Genomic DNA, 20,673 nt, shown 5'->3' with positions numbered 1-20,673 from the left:
AGTGTATCGCATATTTCAAGTATTCTAATATAATTTTTGTACACATTCTTTTAATGCATAATTGTAGAATGTGAAATGGGTTTAATCATTAGTGGCCTCCAATGGGCTACATGGTTTTCATTTCAAGCAGCTGGTGGAACTGAAATTCCTCAGTGTCTACTACTCACAGAACCCTCTTCGTGCAAGCACCGAGCCAGGCCGTTTTCCCAGAAATCTCACAACAGGCGCATTTCTCCCCATTTCACAGTCTGGCCGGGTGTGAGGATCCTGTGGTCACCAGGAATACAAGAGCAGCTTTAGCCTTCCAGAGCCCTTGCTGGCCTCGGGATATCCATCTTATCTAGAAAATGGGCCAGATAATCCCCGGAGGAATGCAACTGAGGTCAGAAAAGCTGTGCAAGCAAGGGGCAGCCTACATGCTGCAGGCTCTAAACAAGAAGTGCAGAGAGCTGGGCTGCACGCCGGGCCTGCGGCCACTGGCGACCACAGGGCCGCCTGGTCAATGGGCCTTCTGCGACTGAGTGAGCCAGAACAGATGTTCATTCAGGAGCTCCGGGAAGCTGAGTTGGGCCCTGGAGGGCGGCTCAAAGGACCCATTCACTGACATTCCGCCAGCAGCATTCCCAACATCCAGGCGCAGCCTCAGTCATGGAAGTCCTGTGAGATCTGCCCATCTGTGAAGGAGAGGCTGGTCCCAGAGCCATACCAGGAAGAGAGGAGGGCTTAGAGTGTGGGACTCCCCCAGTTCTACTAACCCCCTTCCCTCCTGGAACAAGACCGAGGGGCTGTCCAGGGGGATTTCTGGTGCTGGTCATGGAGAAGCAGCTGGCTCACTTCTGGCACCCAAACCTTGAAGCTTCTGGAAGCCAAATTTCAGTCCTGGCCCCCGGGGGAAATTTCTAGCTACCAGGCGGGAAGCAAATGTCAGAGTGAGGAGTAACATCCCACTGACCAAGTTACAAATGTGAGCAGTTTGTAATGGAGCCACATAACTGGCACTGTCGAAGGGCCACCTGAGCCCAAGGTCTAGAGTTGGAAACTGAGCTTGGCGAGGCGGTAGAAGGAATGGTGACTAGAAGACTGTGACTTCGGGGATGGCCTCCCCCTCTGGACCTGGGAAATGACTTCTCAGGATGAAAAGGAAGGACTGCAAGGAAAAGGCACTGGGGGACTCTCAGGGGACAAACACCCGATATCTTCAGAATGAAATCGACATTAGGTTTAAAACCAGGAAATGGTTATCAACAGGCTCTCACCTTCCTCCCTGTGAACACCCACACACAGCAGCACCCTCCTCCCTGTAACAGCACGACTCCAAGAATAACCGTGAGCCTGGCCCCGCGAGCGGGCGAGGACTGCGACAAGTGTTTTGCACACATTCTCTTTTTATCTTCTTACTGTGTGACTGTGGGCATGTGATTCAGCCTCTGTGCCCAGTTCACTCACGTGTGAAAAAGAACACCCACACCAGAATCACATGACTCGGGGAGTTCCCTGCTGGCCTAGTGGTTAGGGTTCTGGGCTCTCACGGCCTTGGCCCTGGTCCAATCCCTGTCCAGGAGCCAGGGTCCTGCAAGCCACACAGCACTCACCTGATTAAAATTGACCAAGTGCTTGAAACAGTAAGGAGTAGTTGGATAATTCTATAAAGTTTAACAAAAACAGTTCACGGCCTTGGAACAATGAAGTATTTTTAAAATAAATACAGTTTTAGGAAAAAAAACCTCATCATATATTTGTGCTCACTCTGCATAAGCCACCTGCTCAAGATCACTTATCAGGTGATGAGTGACCCCTGGCCTGTGGGAAACCGCCAGCCTCTGGTCTCATCTGCGTGCTGCCCACTGACCGCAGAACTGCAGCCCAGCAGTCTGTGTTCTTCTGCGGTGCTGGCATGTTGAAGGTGTTCCGTGTTAGTCTGTTAAACGTACAGGGCTATGCTTTTTGAAGATCCATGTGTTTCAAAAGGGCAATAAAAACATATGTAAGAAAGAGCCATAGAAGACGATGCAATCAAGAATTCAGTGAGAAGCCCAGCATTCCTCAGGGCAGAAGAGGAGCCACAGGCACTGTGCCATACTCCTAGGTCCAGACAGGGCACGGGTGGCCAGGAGACAAGTCTCATGACAGTGATTTCACAAGAAGGGTTGAAGAGGTTTATTAGCCCATGGCAAAATACAAAATGATTAACGATGATGACAACCATACTCTATGAGCCACTTGGCACTATGGTAACATCCTACAGGACATCCCTGGTTTCACGTTTCCTAACAGGCTGCCTGAACAAATGAATGCCCTCAAACCAAGACCCGAACACAAAGGGATTCCAGGGACCTGGGGAGAAGAGAGCCTGAGAAAGCCCTCTGCGTCACCGTTTTGGGTGGGGGTGGGGAACTCTGCAGGCCAGTCTGAATTTCTACACTTAGTAAGAGGGACACAATTGTGCAAGTCAGGGTCTCCTGGCTCGGGGACAGGGAGTGGGGGCAGGAGAGGCAAAATGGCAGTGGCCAGAACCTGACAGCAGGCTTTTCTCTTCTACTTCTTCCTTCCGCCTCTCTCCTTGAGTGCCAGGTGGATGACGGCACCATTGGCCATGTTGTAGTAAGCCAGCGAGTTGGAATCCTTGATGAAAATGCCCTAGAAAATAGAAGGAGTGCCTCAGCCCAGTGCCTCAGGCAGTGTGGCTGCTTCACAGCTCCCAACACTCTCAGCAAACACCAGGGCTTGAAGGCAGCGGGGGCAGGAACAGGAGTGGCGCAGGGCGGGAGTGAAACACTCCCAAGAATCTGGCCCTGATCAACCTATGGAATTTTAACTTTCAAATCATAAGATCTTTAGAGGTCAACTAGTCCAAAAGCCTCATTTTACAGATGAGGAAACAGGCCTGGAGTAGGGATCCAAGTCCAAAGAGGGCGAACACAGCAGTCCCCCATGATCTGGCAGGCACCAGGGTGTGCTGGACCATCACCTGTGTCCAAGCACAAACCCAGGCTACCTGAGACCACACTCACCAGACTGGCTCCACCACCCGGACAGAAACCTACCAAAGCACCCCCAAGTCTTGTCCCCAAATGTCACTGAGACATCCAGACCCCGCATAAGACTGCTGTGACCTTCCCAGAGCCTCACTCACCCTGTCAAACTAACCTGCCCCAGCACTCCCCGCCAGCATCATGGCTTCTAGGATGGACTCACATGGCCACAACCAGGAGTCTCCCCACTCCTGATCCCACAAATGGCTTAGCTTCTGGGACAATAGACAGGATGAGGACAGCTGACACCCAACTCACCTCGTACTGCAACTTCTGTTTCCCTGCTGGCATGCCTGTGGCTTCGTGAATCTTCACCTTGATGACAGAGACCTGTGGAACGAAGGAACGGTCAGTCACCCCTCGCTAAGGTCAGTTGGAGGAAGCGTCCCCCTGATGCCTTGGTGCCCCTGTGCCTGAGGCCAGTTGGGGGCAGCAACTCTTACCTGGTCTGTGAGGGGGAGGGTGAAGACCAGCACCTGGCCATTCAGTTTCCATTCCGTCTTATCCTGCATGTTGGGCACCTGGACTTTGATGGACACTGGACCCTGCAAATCAGGAATGGCAGTTATGCCCGGGAAGTCCTGGGTCAACCAGATCTATGCTTTCCTAGTTGCGGGCCCTCAAGACAATGTCACCAAGACAATGTCACCTGTCCATCGGGACTCCTGGACTCTGGCCTGATTCACTACTGACACCACCTGTGGTGTGGAACACATCACTCCGCTTTTCAAGAATTGATCTCTCTTCTTTAGAATGATCCCTACCCTGCCTACTGGTGAGGCTGGAGCTGAGAAGGGACGTCAAAGTGCTCTGCAAGCCTCAAGAAGCACCACAAGGGAAAGACCATGAACTGTGAGGTCAGAAGACCTGGGTTCCCAACTCAGGGAAGCAGCTGATCACAACTGCTGGATGGTGACACTGTGAGCCTTCCGTAAAAGGCGTGGCTCTCTCCCAGCACTTGAGTAGGTACTCAAGAAATGGAAACTACTATCAGAATGGAAAAAAAAAAGATCTGCTCAAATGCCCTGGGGCAGTGGGGCTGGGACTGTTTCTGCCTCCTCACTGGAGCCTGCCAGCTTCCCCAGGCCCCGGAAGTGCCGAGGTTCCCAGTCTTTGTTCCCAGTACCCCAACAGGATCCCTACGATACAAGACTCTTGAAGGTTGCAACTGGAGACAAAGGTCACAAAGAAATGAAGAACTGCCTCCAGGATTTCCTCCTGTGTCCAGAGGCCCTTTCATACCGGAGTCCTGCTGCCTGTGCAGCTGGGTCTCCCTGCTGGCCTCTATGACCATTCACACCAGGGGGACCGCTAACAGCTGACCCCACATCGAGCATGTGCTCAGAAGCCTCACGGGCCTCCAGCAGCTGACCTAGGTCCCAGAAGCCAAAACCATGGGAGCAGCATAGGTGGGTCAAGGAGTGTAATGGGGGCGGGACTGGTCCCCCTACTAGTCTAGACACTGCATGTGTGGGCAGCACTCTGGGGTCACGTGCCTTATTTCTGCGCAGAAACTCCTCCTCGGGCATGAGGCTGTCCTCGGTCTTCAGTTTCTTAGAGGTAGGCTCGTCTTCCATGGGAGGCGGGGGGTGGACAGGCGGCATGGGGGCTGGAGCGGGGACGGGTGCCACGGGTGGGGCGGGCACAAAAGCTGCAGGACAGGAGCGAGCAGCCACATGAGAGGGAGGAAGGAGCCCAGGACCCCGGCTGGCGACAGTGAGGGGAGATTGCACAGGTTTCCCACTTCTCCCAGTCAGAGGTGTGAAAGACCTCTCCTGGCTGAGTCTGGCAGCCAGTAAGCTCCCTGGCAGGGGACCTGGGAGCCTTCCCAGACTGGGTAGCAGGAAACTGGAGGAGGGGCAGGACCAATGGATGGAGCAGGGGCAGCCAACAGGATCAGTGCCCATCCAGGCCTGACCCCACTGGGTGCACATAGCCCAGCACTGCCTTGTCAGCCTGTCTCCCCCAGGAGCCAGGAGCCTAACCCCCTCCAGCTCAGGGATCTCTCACAGAGCAAAGTCAAGGCCCTCCCCTCAGCCACTGCTCTGCTCAGGGCTTGGCCTGTTAGGACCGACCCAGTGGCCTGGAAAGCGACACGAGACACTGACCTGTCGGCACAATCATGGGTGGTGGGCGAGGCGCCATGATGGGAGGGGCTGAGGGAGGCATGGGGACCACGTTGATCCTGGGCGCGTGGATGATTGGCGGCATAGGGGCAATCACCGAGCCTGGGGGCAGCCGGACCACGGACGCCATTGGGGGCCGGGGCATGACGGGTACTGCGGACACGACCGTGGTACGGACGGGAGGCGGCATCTGTGGGTGGAAGGGACCCACGGGTCACAGGAATCCACAGCTGCACCCTAAGGCACACCCGCCGGCAGTCGCTGGGGACGGCGCTGGATAGCTTCGACTCAGCGCCCTGGGGCTCAGAGCGCAGCCTCACACAGGCTCTGACAGGAACTACACTGAGACCCCCAGGGCGACACTCTTGCCACTTGGGACTCCACCCAAGTGAGAGCAACTGAAGACACTGCCCTTGACTCAGTCCCCTGGAGTCAGGCCAGCAGTCCTTCAAGGCCCCTTAAGTCCTCCAGGCCTCCCTGACCCAAGCCCGCTTCTCACATTTGCCACCCGCCTCCCTCCCGTGTCCAGCCCTCCCACACAAATGGAAGGTCAGGCTGGAGGTTCCCACTTCTAACTAAAGGGTTCCTTTCTCTTGACTTGACTCATTCTGCCCTCAGGCTCCTGTGAGACTGCTGCCCTGAGCCAGCACTGTCCAACCCAGGGAACCCAGCTCCCAGGGACCCGTCCGGGGTGGCTGCGGGCTAACCGCGGGCGGCCGGGGCACGGATGTAATGGGCGGGGCCGAGCTGGGGATGTTGGTGGCTGAGGACGGTGGCGGCGGCTGCTGGGGGATCTCGTTGGGCTTGCTCGGGCCGATCTTCTCTTTGGTGTCATCCTCCGGCACCAGGCCCTTCGCCTTGTGGATGGCCTCAATCTGCTCCTGGAGGGTGATGTTGGCCTGGGCAGCCTGCTGGGTCCGGGCCATGCTGCCAGAGTGGCCGTCCCAGGTCACCTGCGTGGGAAGCGAAGCCAGAGCCGGTCAGGGCTGCCGGAACTGAGCCCGAAGTGGGGAGCCAACAGCAGGAAAGGCACTCAGAGTCACAGCTGCACCTTCTCTTCCGGTTTCTGGATCTCCTCCTCGCCAATCTTCTTACCGATGGCCGTTTCCTCCACACCAAAGATGTCGGTACGCCGCTCAGCCAGCTGCTTCAAGCTGCTCTCGATATCCAGACCTGGACAGTCAGAGAACAGAAGTGGGCGACAGAGAGGGAAACTAAACCCACTGCCCTTCTGACAAGGCGGTGGCTCTACTGATGCAGGCAGAGGCTGTTCTTACAGGACACAGCTATCTGTGGGTCCCAGAACCTTGCACCGGCCCTCTCAGCCTGGGGAAGACCGCCTGATGAGCACTAGGCTTGGAAACCGAGGCGTGTCAAACACTGACTTAACGAAAGGCATCTGAGAGGACAGGGCCACATGAGCAGCATGGCAAGGAGAAGAGCCCAGACTCCAAAAGTGGGGTCTCCATCCTCCAGAACAGTCTCTTCCTTCCCTAAAGGGCTGCTTCTCACAGTCAAGGGACCAACACGTCTCAGTTCAAGATGCACAGTGCCCTCCAGCCACCAGAGCCTCTACTCTAAGACGGCCTGGGAGTGAGTACCCCTCCCGGCTGCAGTCAGATCCTGCTCCAGGATACCGACAGGCACTCGCCACCCATCTCGGGCCCGCCTTTGCAGGAATCCTCTGCAGAAGCTTCTAGAAAATGAGGGGTTCTTTTGTAGCTTCCTAGCCCGCACCTATCCTTAAAAGCTCCTGCTGACCTCAAAGCTTTCTACATTTGATTAAAGTTGACTATTAATTTAGAGACTCCAATGGGCTGAAGTAAGTTAGGGCTGGGTCAAAGAAGGGGCGTGGTCACAGTGGGGAACACCCCACCTCACCTGGCGCGTACACCTCGTCATCGCTCTGCTTCTCACGGATGGAGCGATCCCGCTGCTCCAGCCAACGGGGGTCGAGAAGCCCAATGCGCATGTGCTCCTGCATCTTGCTGGCAGGGATCTTCTCCCCAGTGATGGGGGACACAAGATACTCATCAGGAGCGGGGGCTGGAGGCAGGGGCTTGGAAGCTGAAAGGCAACAGAGATGGCCGAGTGAGAACCCTGGGTGGCAGCCTGGGTTAAGAGGGTGCTGCTTCATTCCTGCACCGTCCCCTCACTGCCGTGCTGTCCCAGGCCCTGTGCACTGTGCCAGGGCACCAGGGACGACTAAGCCCCATGCCCTGTCGAGAGGCCCACGACACAGGGGCTATCAATGCCTCATGACAAGCCCCCTCCAGCCATCCTGGAAACAAACAGGTCTGAGAAGCATGAGGCGGGAAAACAGAACCCACCCTTTGGGTCATAGTCCTTCCGGACAATGACCTGGTCTGGAGTTGGGGGCAGAGGAGGTGGCATGGGTGTCTCCGGAGGTGGGGGCACTTTCTGCCCTTCTTCTTCATCATCCGAACCCTGAAAAGCAAGGCAGTGGTGTGACTCAGAGCAGGAGTGAGAAGCCACCTTCCTGCAGCTGAGCCCGGCAGCTTGCAGGGTGGCAAGCAGCCGAGGCCCCTGCCGGCCAGCATCCCTGCGCTGAGCTCCCCGGGCAGCCGGGGCCAGCCGGCAGCAGGCCAAGCAGCTTCCTCACAGCATGAATGGGAGCGCTGGGGGCCGTGGTGCTGACACTCTGCCCAGGCATTTCCAGCAGCTGGCACCAGGCAGTCCCAGGAGGCCAAGGGCACTTAACGTGCTGGGGAGGGCCGCGGGGGGCGAGTCAGCACTCAATGGGAGCCGCGCAAGGAGCAATGCTGGGAGGGAGAGAAAAAGTCAATTCCCACAGACACGTGGGCCTTTCTTCTCAGGCTGCACACAAATTCTTTCCGAGGGGAGGAAAGCGGCTTGGCTCTGGAGACTCTAAGCCTGTGGGGAGGCCTGGCTCGAAGGGGCAGAGGCGCCCAGAGAAAGCACAAGCTACGCTCAGAAAAGCTCTGGAAACTGCTGATCGCGCGGGCCTAGGCTCAACAACATCCAAGTATGCGGCAGAGAGGGTTCCCTAAGGAGAGCCAGCCTGGGGGCGGTAGCGAGCAGAGCCTCTAGGCAGAGGAAGGTCACCGAACAGGCCGGCGCAGCTCGCAGAGCCTTGCCTATGAAGGAATCTTTGTTGCCCGAGCTGGAAAGAGGGATGCCTTATTCAGGACCCAGGCCTCCTCCCAGGGCTCACGAGGGGGCTGGAGCACTCACTCTGATGGAGGAGTGCACCCCCTTGCCCTTGGCTCCAGGGAAGAGCCAGCCCAGGCCCCCCAGGAGCGCACCTCGTCCATGTCTTGCACTTGGGTGTCCTGGTCCAGCTGGGACGGAGGCTCCTCTGCCTTCTCCTGTTTCTCATCCTCCTCATCGGACTCAACCTCCATCTCGACCTCCTCGCTCTCCCCAAACTTCTCGTAGCGCTCCTGAATGAGGATCCGGGCCCCCAGCTCCTCCGGGGTGGTAGGTGGGGGGAAGTTCCCTGGCAGAGGGCGAGCAGGAGTCATGGGAGGGCTCCGCAGACACTCCTGTCAGAGGCCGGTCGAGCAGCCCTCCCCACACCGTCAGCTCTCAGGGCTGGGGCCGCCTGGTCTCTCTCCCACCTCCAGAGGCCCACCCAGGGCCGGGCACAATGGTATCTGTTGAACTGGGTGTAACTGGGGCAGCGGGAGAACCGAAGTCTTCTGGAAACAGGGAGGAGACAGAAGCCTCCACAGGATCCTCCCGCTACCCGGGGACAACTTGGCACACTCCCCCAGGATGATGGCGCCAAGCTCCTGGCTCTGCTAACAGGAGTCACAGACCGACCTTGCTCGTTGGGTTGGAAGTCCACTGTTTCCACCACCACGAAGTCATGCCAGTCGATCTGAGCGTAGGCGACCCGCTCCTTCTCCTTCTCCTCCTCTTCCTTCTTCCTCTCACGCTCCTGGAACTTGGCCCATTCTACGCGGTAACACACCTGAAGGGAGGGGAACAGCGCAGTGCCGAGCTGAATCAGGGTCGGCTCTCGAGGAGGCTGTCACCTCCAGGGCCTTCACCAGAGCCAGTGTCTCCTTCAGAACAGGAGGCTACTCTGCCCACCAGGGGGACTTCCTGGAGCAGACTACGGAATCTGCATCTGGTTTCAGCCAGGCCCAGACTCTGGACAGAATTGAAAATGTGAATGCCAAAGACCTCCGTCTGGGCCCCAAGGGCAGCTAGCTCTCTGTTAGAACCTCAAAGTTTTTTGCTTGAGTTGGCAGGTGGTGAGCAAACTCCTCCCTCCCAGGAAGTCCATGTGATAACCATGTGCTCACAAGAGCTGCGGCAGCCTGACAGCCTGCAAAACAGAAGGCTTCAAGCAGCCTCCCAGAACCGCCAACATCAACATGCCTGGTCTCCTGACTCTGAAAGCCGGACTTCAAAAGGCAGTTGTCACCCAAGAACCCATTCAAAAGCTGGCTTCTATCAAGAGAAGAAAACTGGAGACCGAGAGACGTGGAGAGAAAAGCGGCAGGGTGGGGACCAGAGAACCCAGGTTTCTTTGGTCTTTGCAGCCTCAAGGCCCTTCTTCCCACCACGACTGTGCCTGGAGCATAACAAGGTGCCGATTCAGAGACCATTTCCAAACACACAACAGAATCCACACACTGTAACTTGTGCTGTCAGAAACTGGTTCTAAGAAATTCAGTTTTGGACTTCCCTGGAGGCACGCCTGCCAATGCAGGGGACACAGGTTGGAACCCTGATCTGGGAAGATTCCACATGCCTCGGAGCAGCTAAGCCCAAGCGCTCGAGGGCCCACGTGCTGTGCCCACTGAAGCCCACATGTCCAGTCTGTGCTCCGCGACATGAGAAGCCCACGCACCGCACTGAAGAGCAGCCCCGACTCGCCACAACCAGAGGAAGCCTGCACAAAGCACAGCCACAAATAAACAAGACTATCAGAAAGAAAGAAAGAAGAAATCCCGTTTACCTGGTCCAACACTTCCCGGGGGTTCTCTGCCTCTTTCTTAAGCTTGGTAAATAAACCTTTGGGTGGAATCAAGATCTGAAACACAGAAGAGTTAAGGCAACTGTCAGTGCAGCACAACAGGGGACAGTGTGGCCTGTGGAGGAGAGAGGAGAGCACGGGATTACGGGACCAGCTTCAGCTTCACTTGACTGGGCAACGCTGGGCAAGTTACTTAATCTCTGTAACTTGGTTTGCTTCTACAAAACGGTGACACCGCCACTTAAAGGTGGCACTGTCAGCTTAAAAGGCTGCGAGGATTAGCAGGAAGTAAGCAAAAGCACCATCAGACCAGCATGCACACCATCAGCATGCAGTGACTGCCCCTGGGCGGATCTGCCTTTAGGCTTCTGCACACGCCCCCCCAGGGTCCCTGCAGGCTGAAGACTGCAGCCCACAGGTTCCCCCTCCCTGGCCTCCCATGCCCTGCTTTCTCTGCATTTAATCCACGGTGTTTATCACCATCTGACACACACTAACGGTGCACTTGCTTGTTGCCCCCTTGCTAGACCAGTCTCCATAAAGACAAGAGATTTTTGTCTTCAGTTCACTACTACATATCCAGAGCTTGACGTAGCGCCTGATACTCAAAGCTTATTTGCTGAGAGAACAAATGGTAGCTTTGTGTAAAAGAGCCACTCTTTCCAACTGGCCCAACCATATCCCCCTCGCTGGCAGAGCAGCTCAGCCCCTTTCCACCCTCCCTGTCCCCCTTCCCCAGGAACACATCTGTTCCTGGAGTTTCCAGGTCCAGAGACACACCAGCGCCCTCAGGTTAGAGTGCTAGACGTCCATACCCACGTTCGGAGGGAGAAGGAACAGGAAGCAGTTAGCCCTGGCAGCAGCCCACTAGGGGAAATTAACCGAGGGCTCACTTAAAACTGACACTGTTAACTACAGTAGGCCTTGGGTCTGGTGACTTGAATGACTATCCAAGACCCCACACGGGAGTGGGCCCCGCGCAGCGGGTCGAGCACCGGTGGGGGCGTGCTCTCCGCCCGGGCCCGTCCAGGCACCTTGGTGTACTGCTCCACCAGCTTCGTGAAGTAGTTGAAGAGGCTGTGCTGCGGGCGGAGGAAGTCAAACTGGTAGTTGCGCTGCTCTTTCTGCATTAGCTGGGTCAGAAACTGGCGCCCATTCCTGGCCACAAACTGAGCCGTCAGCTTCACCACGTCCAGGTCGAAGGCTGAGATGGAAGGGGGGTCTGCGATGAACTCAAACTCGGGAGGGGGCTCTTTGGGCACAATGGTCTCTTGTATCACCTGGGCTTGAACCTAAGATGCAAAGGGAATGTGAGGCGAGAGGCAAGGGGCAGACTGGCTCCAGAAACGGGGCAGGAACACACCACCAGAGGATGGCACGGCTCTCTACTCCTCTGTTAATCACACGCATGCCCCAGCACACGGTGGGAGAGAAGCCTAACTCAAACAGCATCAATGTCTCGGCCCAGTGTGGCCTCAACTCTCTGAATGGCTTTCTGAGTGAGAACTGTCTCTCTCTGCATCTCCACTGCTGCCCTGAAACTGAGGACCAAAACTGGGTGGCAGAAGATCCAACAGAGATAGTTTATTAAATCCCACCCAAGGGGGACAGAGGATGTAGGAAGCCCTACATGTATGCAGAGGACCCGTCATCTGACCTCCACACGAATCATGAGGTGGACACAAGTACTGTGAATTTTTTCTACAGATGAGGAAACAAGGTTGCGTGAGGCACCGGGAGTAGTCAATTGCACTGCAAGGCCTCAGAACCTTCTCCAACCTTTACTTCCCACCGTAACACAAGAGGCAGCCTTTGCCACCAAGGCTCAGAAGGGAGCAAGGAGAAAGGACCAGTCCAGGTTTACACAAGAGGCAAAATGTGTCCTCACGGACAGCCCGCGTCGTTCCCAGTGCTATGGGGGTGAGGGCAGGCCACACAGAGGGGTGCTGGGAAGGCAAGACAGGAGAGGGGGACACACCAGAAGGGGTCCACAAGCCACGCTGTGGCACTGTCCTGACACCACGATCAAGACAAGGAGCAGGGACTGGGAGCCTGGACTTCAGGGTCCTGACTCTGTGGCCCTGGGCGAACTGTGCTTCCCTAAGCCTCAGAGTCCTCATCTGAAAAAGGGTCATTTTACTGGCCTCCTCACGCAGCCCCTGTGAGGCACCAGTGGCTATGAAGTGTGGACAGCAGTCCATCGTCTCCCTCCCTCAGCCCCGGGGCAGCGAGGCGCGGGGCTGGAGCCCACCTTCTGGGGCAGCTGCTGCTGGGCGGCCTGCTGCTGCTGCTGCATGACCTTGGGGATGGCGGCCGAGGGCTCCTGGGCCTTGCCCTCCTTGAACTCGCTGACCTTGTGGCGGTAGTAGGCATGATAAGGGTCGTTGGGGTTCAGGAAGTTGAACTTGGGGTTGTTGATCTCGTTCTGTCGTATCCTCGCTTCAAATTCAGGTCCATTTCTAGAAAAAGGGAAAAAAGAGAAGCATCGGTACTGCAGCCCTTTCAAGTGCTTAGACCAGAATACGGCTCACTCAAGTCCCATTCTTGCCACCACCCCACTCAAACGGGCCCCTCCCTTGGCACAGCAGAGCACCTCCCCAAGACTCCTGGCATCAGCTGCCGGCGCCCCCGGCTCCTGCTGCCTGCACAGGCCTCAGCGATCCCAGGGCCTCAGACCTCCAACATTCCTGCAGCACCTCCACCAGTCTCATCATCTCCAAAACCATCTCACTACTGCTCTTTTAATAAAATGTATTCACTTCAAAGAAAAGGTACTTTAAAAGGAAGGCATGGGAATCCCCTGGCGTCTAGGAGTTAGGACTCCACATGTCCTCACTGCACTGCAGAGGGCTCCAGGCGGGGCCAGGGGCGGGGGGCAGCCAGGGTGCTGCGGGGGGAAGGGGGCATCAGGGGGAGGAAGGCATATGTTACTACTTCAAATAAAAGTCATATGGCTTTGCTAACAAAAGGCAGTCATACAAGTCAATAGGAGTCAATCAAAGCAGCATGGTTCAAGTTCAGTTCAAAGTCTGCTGAGACTGACACCAGTTCTCTTAGTTGAAAAGCATGACGACTGACTGCTTGGGAGGTACAAGGATATGTTAACACTGAACTGAGATGCTGTCCTCTAGCTAGCAAGGATAGGGAAAAAAAGAAAATGTAAACAGGATTTAACACCTTGTCCAAGTACTGGCTATAATCGGCTCCTTTACTACTGGGTGAGACTCATACAGGAAACACTGCTCTCCAAGGCCCGGGGTCCGAGCAGCTGCATAAAGCACGCTCACGTGACAGGGAGCAGTGACGTCAGGGAGGCCCCTGTCTCTCTGTATCTGGAGGAGTTTCCCCCACACACACCCTGTGTCCCCAGTGTGTATGCCTTTAAACCCTCAGAATGAAAAACGTCCCTCTCATGATGTATAGGGAACCCTGATTTTTTAATAAAGAGTCCCAACAGTAATATTTCAAAGTATCACACATTCACAATACCTGTATCAGTCAGAAAGTGCACTCACCTTAAAGACACAAGATATGGACATGTTCAAGTCCTGGGTTCACTACTGACTTACCAAGTTACTGAACGTCTCTGACTCAAATTTCCCATGTGTACAATATGGCTAAATACCACCTTCCATCTCTCCTCTGAAGTATTGAGAAAACTAAATTAGTGAATGAGAAGCCAAAGTCTATTGAACCACACAGGCCTGAACACCCCAGGGGCTGTTACTGCTCTGAAGGTTGGAAGAGGCTGCCCTATAAACAGGAGAGGTGATTTGGGAGCCAGGAGACGTCTGCGGGGCCTCCCTCACTCCTGCGGCCAGAGCCCTGCTCTCAGAAGTGCCCCAGACACACCAAGGGAGGGCTCCAGAGGCTGGGGGCAGCCAGGCCACCCCATCTTCAGACTTCCACGCCTGGCCCAGTCAGCTGAAGAGGAGGCAGGGTGCAGGTGACGCTGTGCCCCACTTTAGCCACCTCGGTGGCCGAGGTCATCAGCACCCCAGCTAGCTCCTCCGCAAGTTCTGGTCACACTCAGCGGTGTGACTAACACCGTGAGGTCTGGGTGTGACAAGTGTGTTAGTCCAGCCGAAACCCACGCTCGAGGGCGAAGGGTCCCCCCCACCTTAAAACAATGTGAACCACATAAGGTCAATGTCCACTTAAACACGGCTAAACCAGGCCACCACTCAAAGGGCCGCTAAAGAAGGGGCTCTGGTTGCCCCTCTACCACCACCTCCTAAGCCACAACCTCACATCTGGTAACAATGAAAATATAAAATGATGAGAAGGCAGGCATGCTTATTCCAAGCGACTCTGTTGCTTTAAATTGGCTTAATGTTAAGTTTAGAATTATATTCTCTAACACAAGGAATAGATTTCAGCAGGAAAAAAAACATGAGTCTGACTCAACCTAGCTGGTGGGACTTTTTAAGGGTAATTTCCACTTCAGTTTCTTGAAAGGAAAATGCAGGGAAGGGAAGACCAAACCTAGAGAGAAAAAACTCCTTTTGAAAAACCACACGGCTGGTGAATTTTACTCACTCAATACATGTGAACTCCACACAAGTAACGCAGAGGGCCCTGCATGTTTGCTGTAACCCAGCCTGAGAAGCTGATCTGTGCTTTCATTGCAACACTAACAAAAGCCAAGTCCACAGATTTCAGAAATGCCTACAAGGCATCGGGGCTTCCCACGTGGCACGGTAGTAAAGAATCCACCTGCAACGTAGGTGACCCGGCAGGAGCCATGGGTTCAATCTCTGGTTCGGGAAAGTCCCCTGGGGTAGGGCATGGCAACCTGCTCCAGTAGTCTTGCCTGGAGCATCCCATGGACAGAGCAGCCTGGTGGGCTACAGCCCAGGGGGTCGCAAAGAGTCAGACATGACTAAGCAACTGAGCACTCACAGGGCAAGCATCACAGTCAAAGTCAAGATCTAGAGATGCGGGCGTACAGATTTATTATTAAGGGAACTTGGAAAGAATTCTTATTTCTGTGGCTGGCACAAAATTATTGGAAAGCTGTTTGGCAAAATGTTTAAGAAATCTTTAAAAATGCTCTTTCGGCCAGCAATGTGCCACACAGAGTTTTCTTCTAGGAAAACATTGAAAAAGGGAAAGAAAATGCTCAGAGACTTCCTTCCAGCTTTATGTGCCAAACTGAAATGCTGGAACAACCTCCAAGGAAGACACAGAGGAGTTGGCCAGGTCAAGGAAGGCGCAACGCCTCAACACGGTGCGTCTTCTCCAGAGAGGACCGTGCAGCATCAGGAGACCAGGGGGCAACCCAGGAAAAAGTTCACAGCACAGGGCAAATGGGAAAAAGCAGGATGTGAAAGTATCTCTGCTAGTACTACAAGAATCTAAAAAAGAAAGCCAAGGCCCAGGAGGAAACAGGAAAAAAGTGAAAACAGCTGGTAGAAACTATTCTGGTTGTGAGACTGGTGATTCGTCCTCTAACACCTTTTTCCTGTTTATTGTCTTCAGAATATCTGGGGAAAAGGGGAAGAATGAGTGTTGCTATGAGATATTACAGTTATGAACGCAATACCTGCTGCCCTCAATCAGACATGGCCCGATAGTGTTTAATCAGGCACAGAGCTGTTTTAACCCAGTACCCAGGTTCATCAAAGCCTTGGAAACGTGGACAGTTAATCTACATGGAGCCTGACACAGTGAAAGACATCAAGCAGAGGAACCTCTTTCTATGCTTCATTTCATAAGGAGACTGAGAAAGGAAGAACCCATCTACTCAATGATGCTTCTGCCTTGAACCAAAGCTAGCCCACTCCTAGGTGGGGACGCTGTCTTGGGGTCAAGGTGTGGCTCGCTGGAGAGCGCCGGCCCTGACTGAGGGCAGCTGTCTGCTCGAGGCCAGCTACCGTTTCCATGCAAGGAACTGTCCAACTCATCAAGAGAAGCCAAAAATCCAGACTTACGGTGCAATCTCATTTCTAAACAGTGACAACCAATTCAAAAGTTAGGGAAATTGTTGATAACAAACAAAAGATCTGAAAGCTGAATGTGGCCTGCTGGCTGCCAAAGGGATACTCGAAATGCCCTAAACCAGGGATGGTTGACCTTTGGAGTCAAGTGGCCATCAAGGAGACTCCATCTGAGGAAGCGTGGGTGTGCTCAAGTATAATGGGTAGGGACAAGAGGAAATCCAGCTGACTTCCATGCCATCTGGGCCGACAGCTACACGATGCACCTGAATTGCACCCAGTCCCCTCCCTCTGGCCTCATAGTAACTCTGCGGGGGGCACATTATTCCATTCTGCAGTTGGGTCGGGAACGCAGTCCTTGCTTCATGAGATTGATCCACTCCCTGTTCTGTCTTCCTCAGGCCAGCAGCTCAGACACAGACACACATCTCTGACAAAACAGCCTCCAGGCATTTCCTCAGGCGTGGTTAGGAAGCAGAGGTTCTCGGTGACGCTGGAGCTGGGTGGGCCTGTCCTCTGCTACCGCCAGACTGTGTGAGAGATGCCAGTCCTGCCCACAGCCGACCTCACACCACACTGTGGTCTCTGATGAGCTGACAGGCCCAAGCCGACAATGCCACTCTAAAGACCCAGGTGTTACCCTCGTGAGAACCCAGTTCTTGTGCCAAAACCCACCTGCGACCAACATGAGCATGAGCAGCTACGTTACCTGGCCACGAAGCTGGCAGTCTTGTCAACGATGTTTCTGACCTCCGGAGGAGGATAAATAATACCCACCACTGGCTTGGAAGGGGTAGAATCCTCCTTTGAAGATGCTTCTTCTTCTGTGGGCTGTGAAAACAGGAAAAAGAAGGCCTTGAAGTTTCAGGCTTGGTGTCGGATGCCCACCATTAAACTCCTCTGGGATATTACTGAGAACACAGACTCTCTCCCATTCAATCCATCACAACTTCCTGGAGTTAGGAACCTCTGCTCCAGAAGAACCATTTCTCTCAACTGCTCTGGGCTTGTGCGGGACTCTCCCAGGAACCAATGAAAAGAGCAGTCTCTCTGGCTCCCCCCAGCTGGAACAACTCTGTGACACTGGGAATCTGCATTTTCACCAAGCATCCAGGTGATTGAGATACGTAGGCAGGGGGAACAATGGGACATGGATCTGCCCACATTCTGAAAAACCATGATTCAGAATCCAGAAGGCACACCCTTGGATGTGCCTAATACAGGATATTTCACCACTGTCTGCTGAATAAAGAAATGGGAAACTCCTTGCTGGCCACTCCTGCCTCGAATGCCCTTTCCCTCTACATCAGTCCCACGATCTAAACCACCATTCAATGTTCAAGAGGTTTGTGAAACCATTGGAATACTCAGCATTAACTGCCCTGTAAGTTCCAATACTCTGCTCACCAGCTTCTTCCTCTAACAAAGGGTCAAGCCTCTCATTTTAGAAAAAGTTCCTCCGCCTTCCTCACGTTCCTAACTGCTACCATCTTCTCCCCGCCTTCCTCTGGTAACTCAACAGCCCGTGTTCCCCCAGTCTTGTCGTCTCCACTTCCTCACCTCCCATCTGATCCTCATTCACGTCAAGGGCTCTTGCCAAAGAAAGACAGCCTACAGCCAGTTACTGTGGTTATCTGGCCGTGTGACCAGTGACCACTCCGTCACAAGATCCTCACCTCCTGAGCCCTGTCTCTCCTGCCCACCGTTCCACCCAAGTCTCCCTCTGGGCTCCCGTTTCACCCCCTGCCCTATAACGTGAGGTGTCCCCCCTCACACTGTCCTCAGCAGGCACTGACAGCACATCCTCCACTTTCCCAGCACCTCTAGGCCGCACCGTCCTGCCCACACCAATGCCCCCTGTCACTCTCACAAGGCACAGAGCTGTGAGAACCTACGATCCCGGGCACTTTCGTCTCTAACCATCTTCCTGGTGGACGGCCAACCGTGCCTCCAGTCATCCAGGGCAGAAACGTGGGTCTCTTCTCCTTTCCACAACCTCCACATTCAGTGATAAGGAACATTTCTCAAGCACAGAGTAGGTTCCACATACTTCTCTGAGCACTTTAAGCATATTACATCTATAAACCTTACAGAGCCCTGTGACGTCAGGTATCCTTACTACTGTCGTTCTACAAATAACGAACTGAGAAATGGAGACCTCTCCGTGAGGAGGCCCACGTGGCAGAACCGATTCCAACACATCAGTTTAGAGGCAGAGCCTGTACACATCAGCCCTTTCGTGATGTTAGCTTACCGGTCCCCTCTGTCCCATGCCCCAGCCAGTGTAGGCCAGGTCCTCAACGTCTTTTAAATAACACGACCAATCTTTCCTCCAAGCAATTCTCCACATCACTGTCTACCTCCATTTCTGAAACACAAACACGTCAGCCTCCAGCTTACATCCGTTCTTCTTCTCCCAAAAGACTGCTAGGAAAATTTCAAACCCCCAGCAATACAGCGCTTAAGTACCACTTTCCCAACTCCATGCTTTAACCTTCTTTACCCTTGACCAGAGGCACCGTCTGAATCCGACCTTGGTATCTCTGCACTTAGGTGGCTTTACCTGGCTTATTTTTCCCCAAATACTGGGAAAATGCCAGAGATACAGAGGTACTTGTAGTGGTTAACAGACAGGATGTGCTCAATAAATTTGCTGAATGAATAAAGAATGGTATTTGCCCGCTGCATCACCTACCTGGTGAACTACTGATTCATCCTTCTAAACACAACTTAGCTTAAACTCCCATGGGCTTTGCCTACCTTAACCTCTCCTCTAGCCCAACAAAGCAATGTTGATTAGAATTGCTGCCTCCACTGTTTAAAATAGCCAAGATGTGGAAGGGCTTCCCTGGGAGCTCCGCTGGTAAGGAATCTGCCTGCAATGCAGGAGACCCCAGTTTGATTCCTGGGTTGGAAAGATCCCCTGGAGAAGGGATAGGCTGCCCACTCCAGTATTCCTGGGCTTCCCTGGCGGCTCAGACAGTAAAGAATCCACCTGCGATGCAAAAGACCTGTGTTCGGTCCATTGGTTGGGAAGACCCCTGGAGGAGGGCATGGCAACCCACTTCAGTACTGCCTGGAGAATCCCCAAGGACAAAGAAGCCTGGCAGACCACAGTGCATGGGGTTGCAAAGAGTCAGACCAACTAAGCACAGCACCAGACATGGAAGCAAGCTAAACATCCAGCGACAGACAAACGGATGAAGATGTGGTACGTAAACATGATGGGATAGTACTCAGCCACTAAAAAGAATGAAATGATGCCATTTACAGCAACATGCATGGACTCAGAGAGTCATACTGAGTGAAGTAAGTCAGACAAGGAGAAATACCGCTGGCATCCCTTATGTGTGGAATCTAAAATGAAATGATACAAATGAACTTACAAAACAAAAAGAGACTAACAGACTTCGAAAACAAATTTATGGTTGCCGGGGGGAGAAACAGTTAGGGAGTTTGGGAAGGTCATATGTACACTGCTATATTCCAAATGGATAACCAATAAGGATTTATTGTATATCACAAGGAACTCTACTCAAAGTTATGTGGTAGCCTGAATGGGAGTGGGGTTTGAGGGAGAACAGATACGTGTATATGCATGGCTGAGTCCTTTGCTTTTCACCTGAAATTACCACAACACTGATAATCAGCTATACTCCGATACAAAATAAAAAGTTTCAAGTTAAAAAAAAAAAAATTCCTGCCTCATTCCTAATACCCATAGTTTATCACTCGTCAATTACTGACGCCCGTCTTTCCTCCTCAGCTGACTGAAATCTTTTTAAGGGCTGTCTGAAACTGTATCTTTTATGGTGACTGAGACGGTAAATATATTTACTACGTATTCTCTCATATCTGTCTCCCCACTAGTCCGTGAGCTCCCTAAATAAGGCACGAACTGTACTTCACTCATTTGGCTAACACCGGAGCCTGGCACGGGGTCGGGCTTAGAGTAAGCACAGAACAAATGCTGAGAGTTAACACTCAAAGATGGACCGTGCAGGCTGGGTAATTAGGGACTCCGGGGCAAAGGCTTGGGGCCGGTGGGCCCAATTAACCACACAAGACCAGAGAATGAGCTAGCACAGCGCTTCTCAAACGTTAATAAATCACCGTGGGGTCTTATTAAAAACGCAGATTCTGATTTTAGAAGATCTGGGGTGGGAAATCAGCATTTCTAATCAACTCCCAGGTGCCGCTGGTCCGCGGACCTCAGTTTGAGAACCACGGTTGTAATAAGGCTTCATCCGCTACCCGAAGGCAGGCGGGAAGCGCGCTGCCTCCTGGGACTTGGAGTGCCCCCAAGTCCTCCTAACCCGCAGCTCCTTCCTGCACGAGTCAGGAGCGCCCGCGTCGGAGGGGAGGGCCCAGGCCTGCTCGAGCGGCCGGTGGAGGTGCAGACCTCGCCGTACCTGTTTGGGCTCGGTGGCCGCGGGCGGCGGCGGGGGCACCGCCTGCACGGGTCCGGCCGGCATGACTGCGACGCTCAGGGCTGCCAGTCCGCCTCGGTGTAGGTGAGCGGTGCGGCGTCAAAGCGCCTTCCCCGCACCAACAGTACAACAAGCTCTCAAGATGGCGGCGGCCGACCGAGTTGTCGCTGAGGG

The 20,673-nt window shown here is 54.0% G+C and overlaps 1 protein-coding gene across 1 annotated transcript; it reads right to left on the bottom strand.

The window, feature by feature from the left end:
• Positions 1–2,133: 2,133 nt before the first annotated feature.
• Positions 2,134–20,620, bottom strand: SF3A1 (splicing factor 3a subunit 1). Its single transcript, XM_043901359.1, has 16 exons — positions 20,482–20,620; positions 16,779–16,900; positions 12,382–12,589; positions 11,165–11,422; positions 10,113–10,187; positions 8,966–9,116; positions 8,446–8,639; positions 7,489–7,606; positions 7,040–7,225; positions 6,210–6,331; positions 5,866–6,111; positions 5,141–5,348; positions 4,529–4,683; positions 3,476–3,577; positions 3,291–3,362; positions 2,134–2,637 (listed from the first exon to the last, which is right to left on the bottom strand). The coding sequence occupies exons 1-16, from the start codon at positions 20,542–20,544 to the stop codon at positions 2,536–2,538; spliced, it is 2,382 nt and encodes a 793-aa protein (XP_043757294.1). The 5' UTR covers positions 20,545–20,620; the 3' UTR covers positions 2,134–2,535.
• Positions 20,621–20,673: the final 53 nt, after the last annotated feature.

This window comes from Cervus elaphus, chromosome 5, assembly GCF_910594005.1.
Source record: "Cervus elaphus chromosome 5, mCerEla1.1, whole genome shotgun sequence".
Classification (NCBI taxonomy): domain Eukaryota; kingdom Metazoa; phylum Chordata; class Mammalia; order Artiodactyla; family Cervidae; genus Cervus; species Cervus elaphus.
The sequence above is the reverse complement of the archived record's forward strand: the minus strand, read 5'-3'. Positions and strand labels throughout refer to the sequence as shown.

Coding starts and splice junctions, on each gene's coding strand:
- SF3A1 (XM_043901359.1), bottom strand. CDS start 20,544: ATGCCGGCCGGACCCGTGCAGGCGGTGCCCCCGCCGCCGCCCGCGGCC. Junction 7,607..8,445: donor AAGTGCAAGACATGGACGAG/GTGCGCTCCTGG, acceptor CTTGCTTTTCAG/GGTTCGGATGATGAAGAAGA. Junction 4,684..5,140: donor ACCCATGATTGTGCCGACAG/GTCAGTGTCTCG, acceptor CCTGTCCTGCAG/CTTTTGTGCCCGCCCCACCC.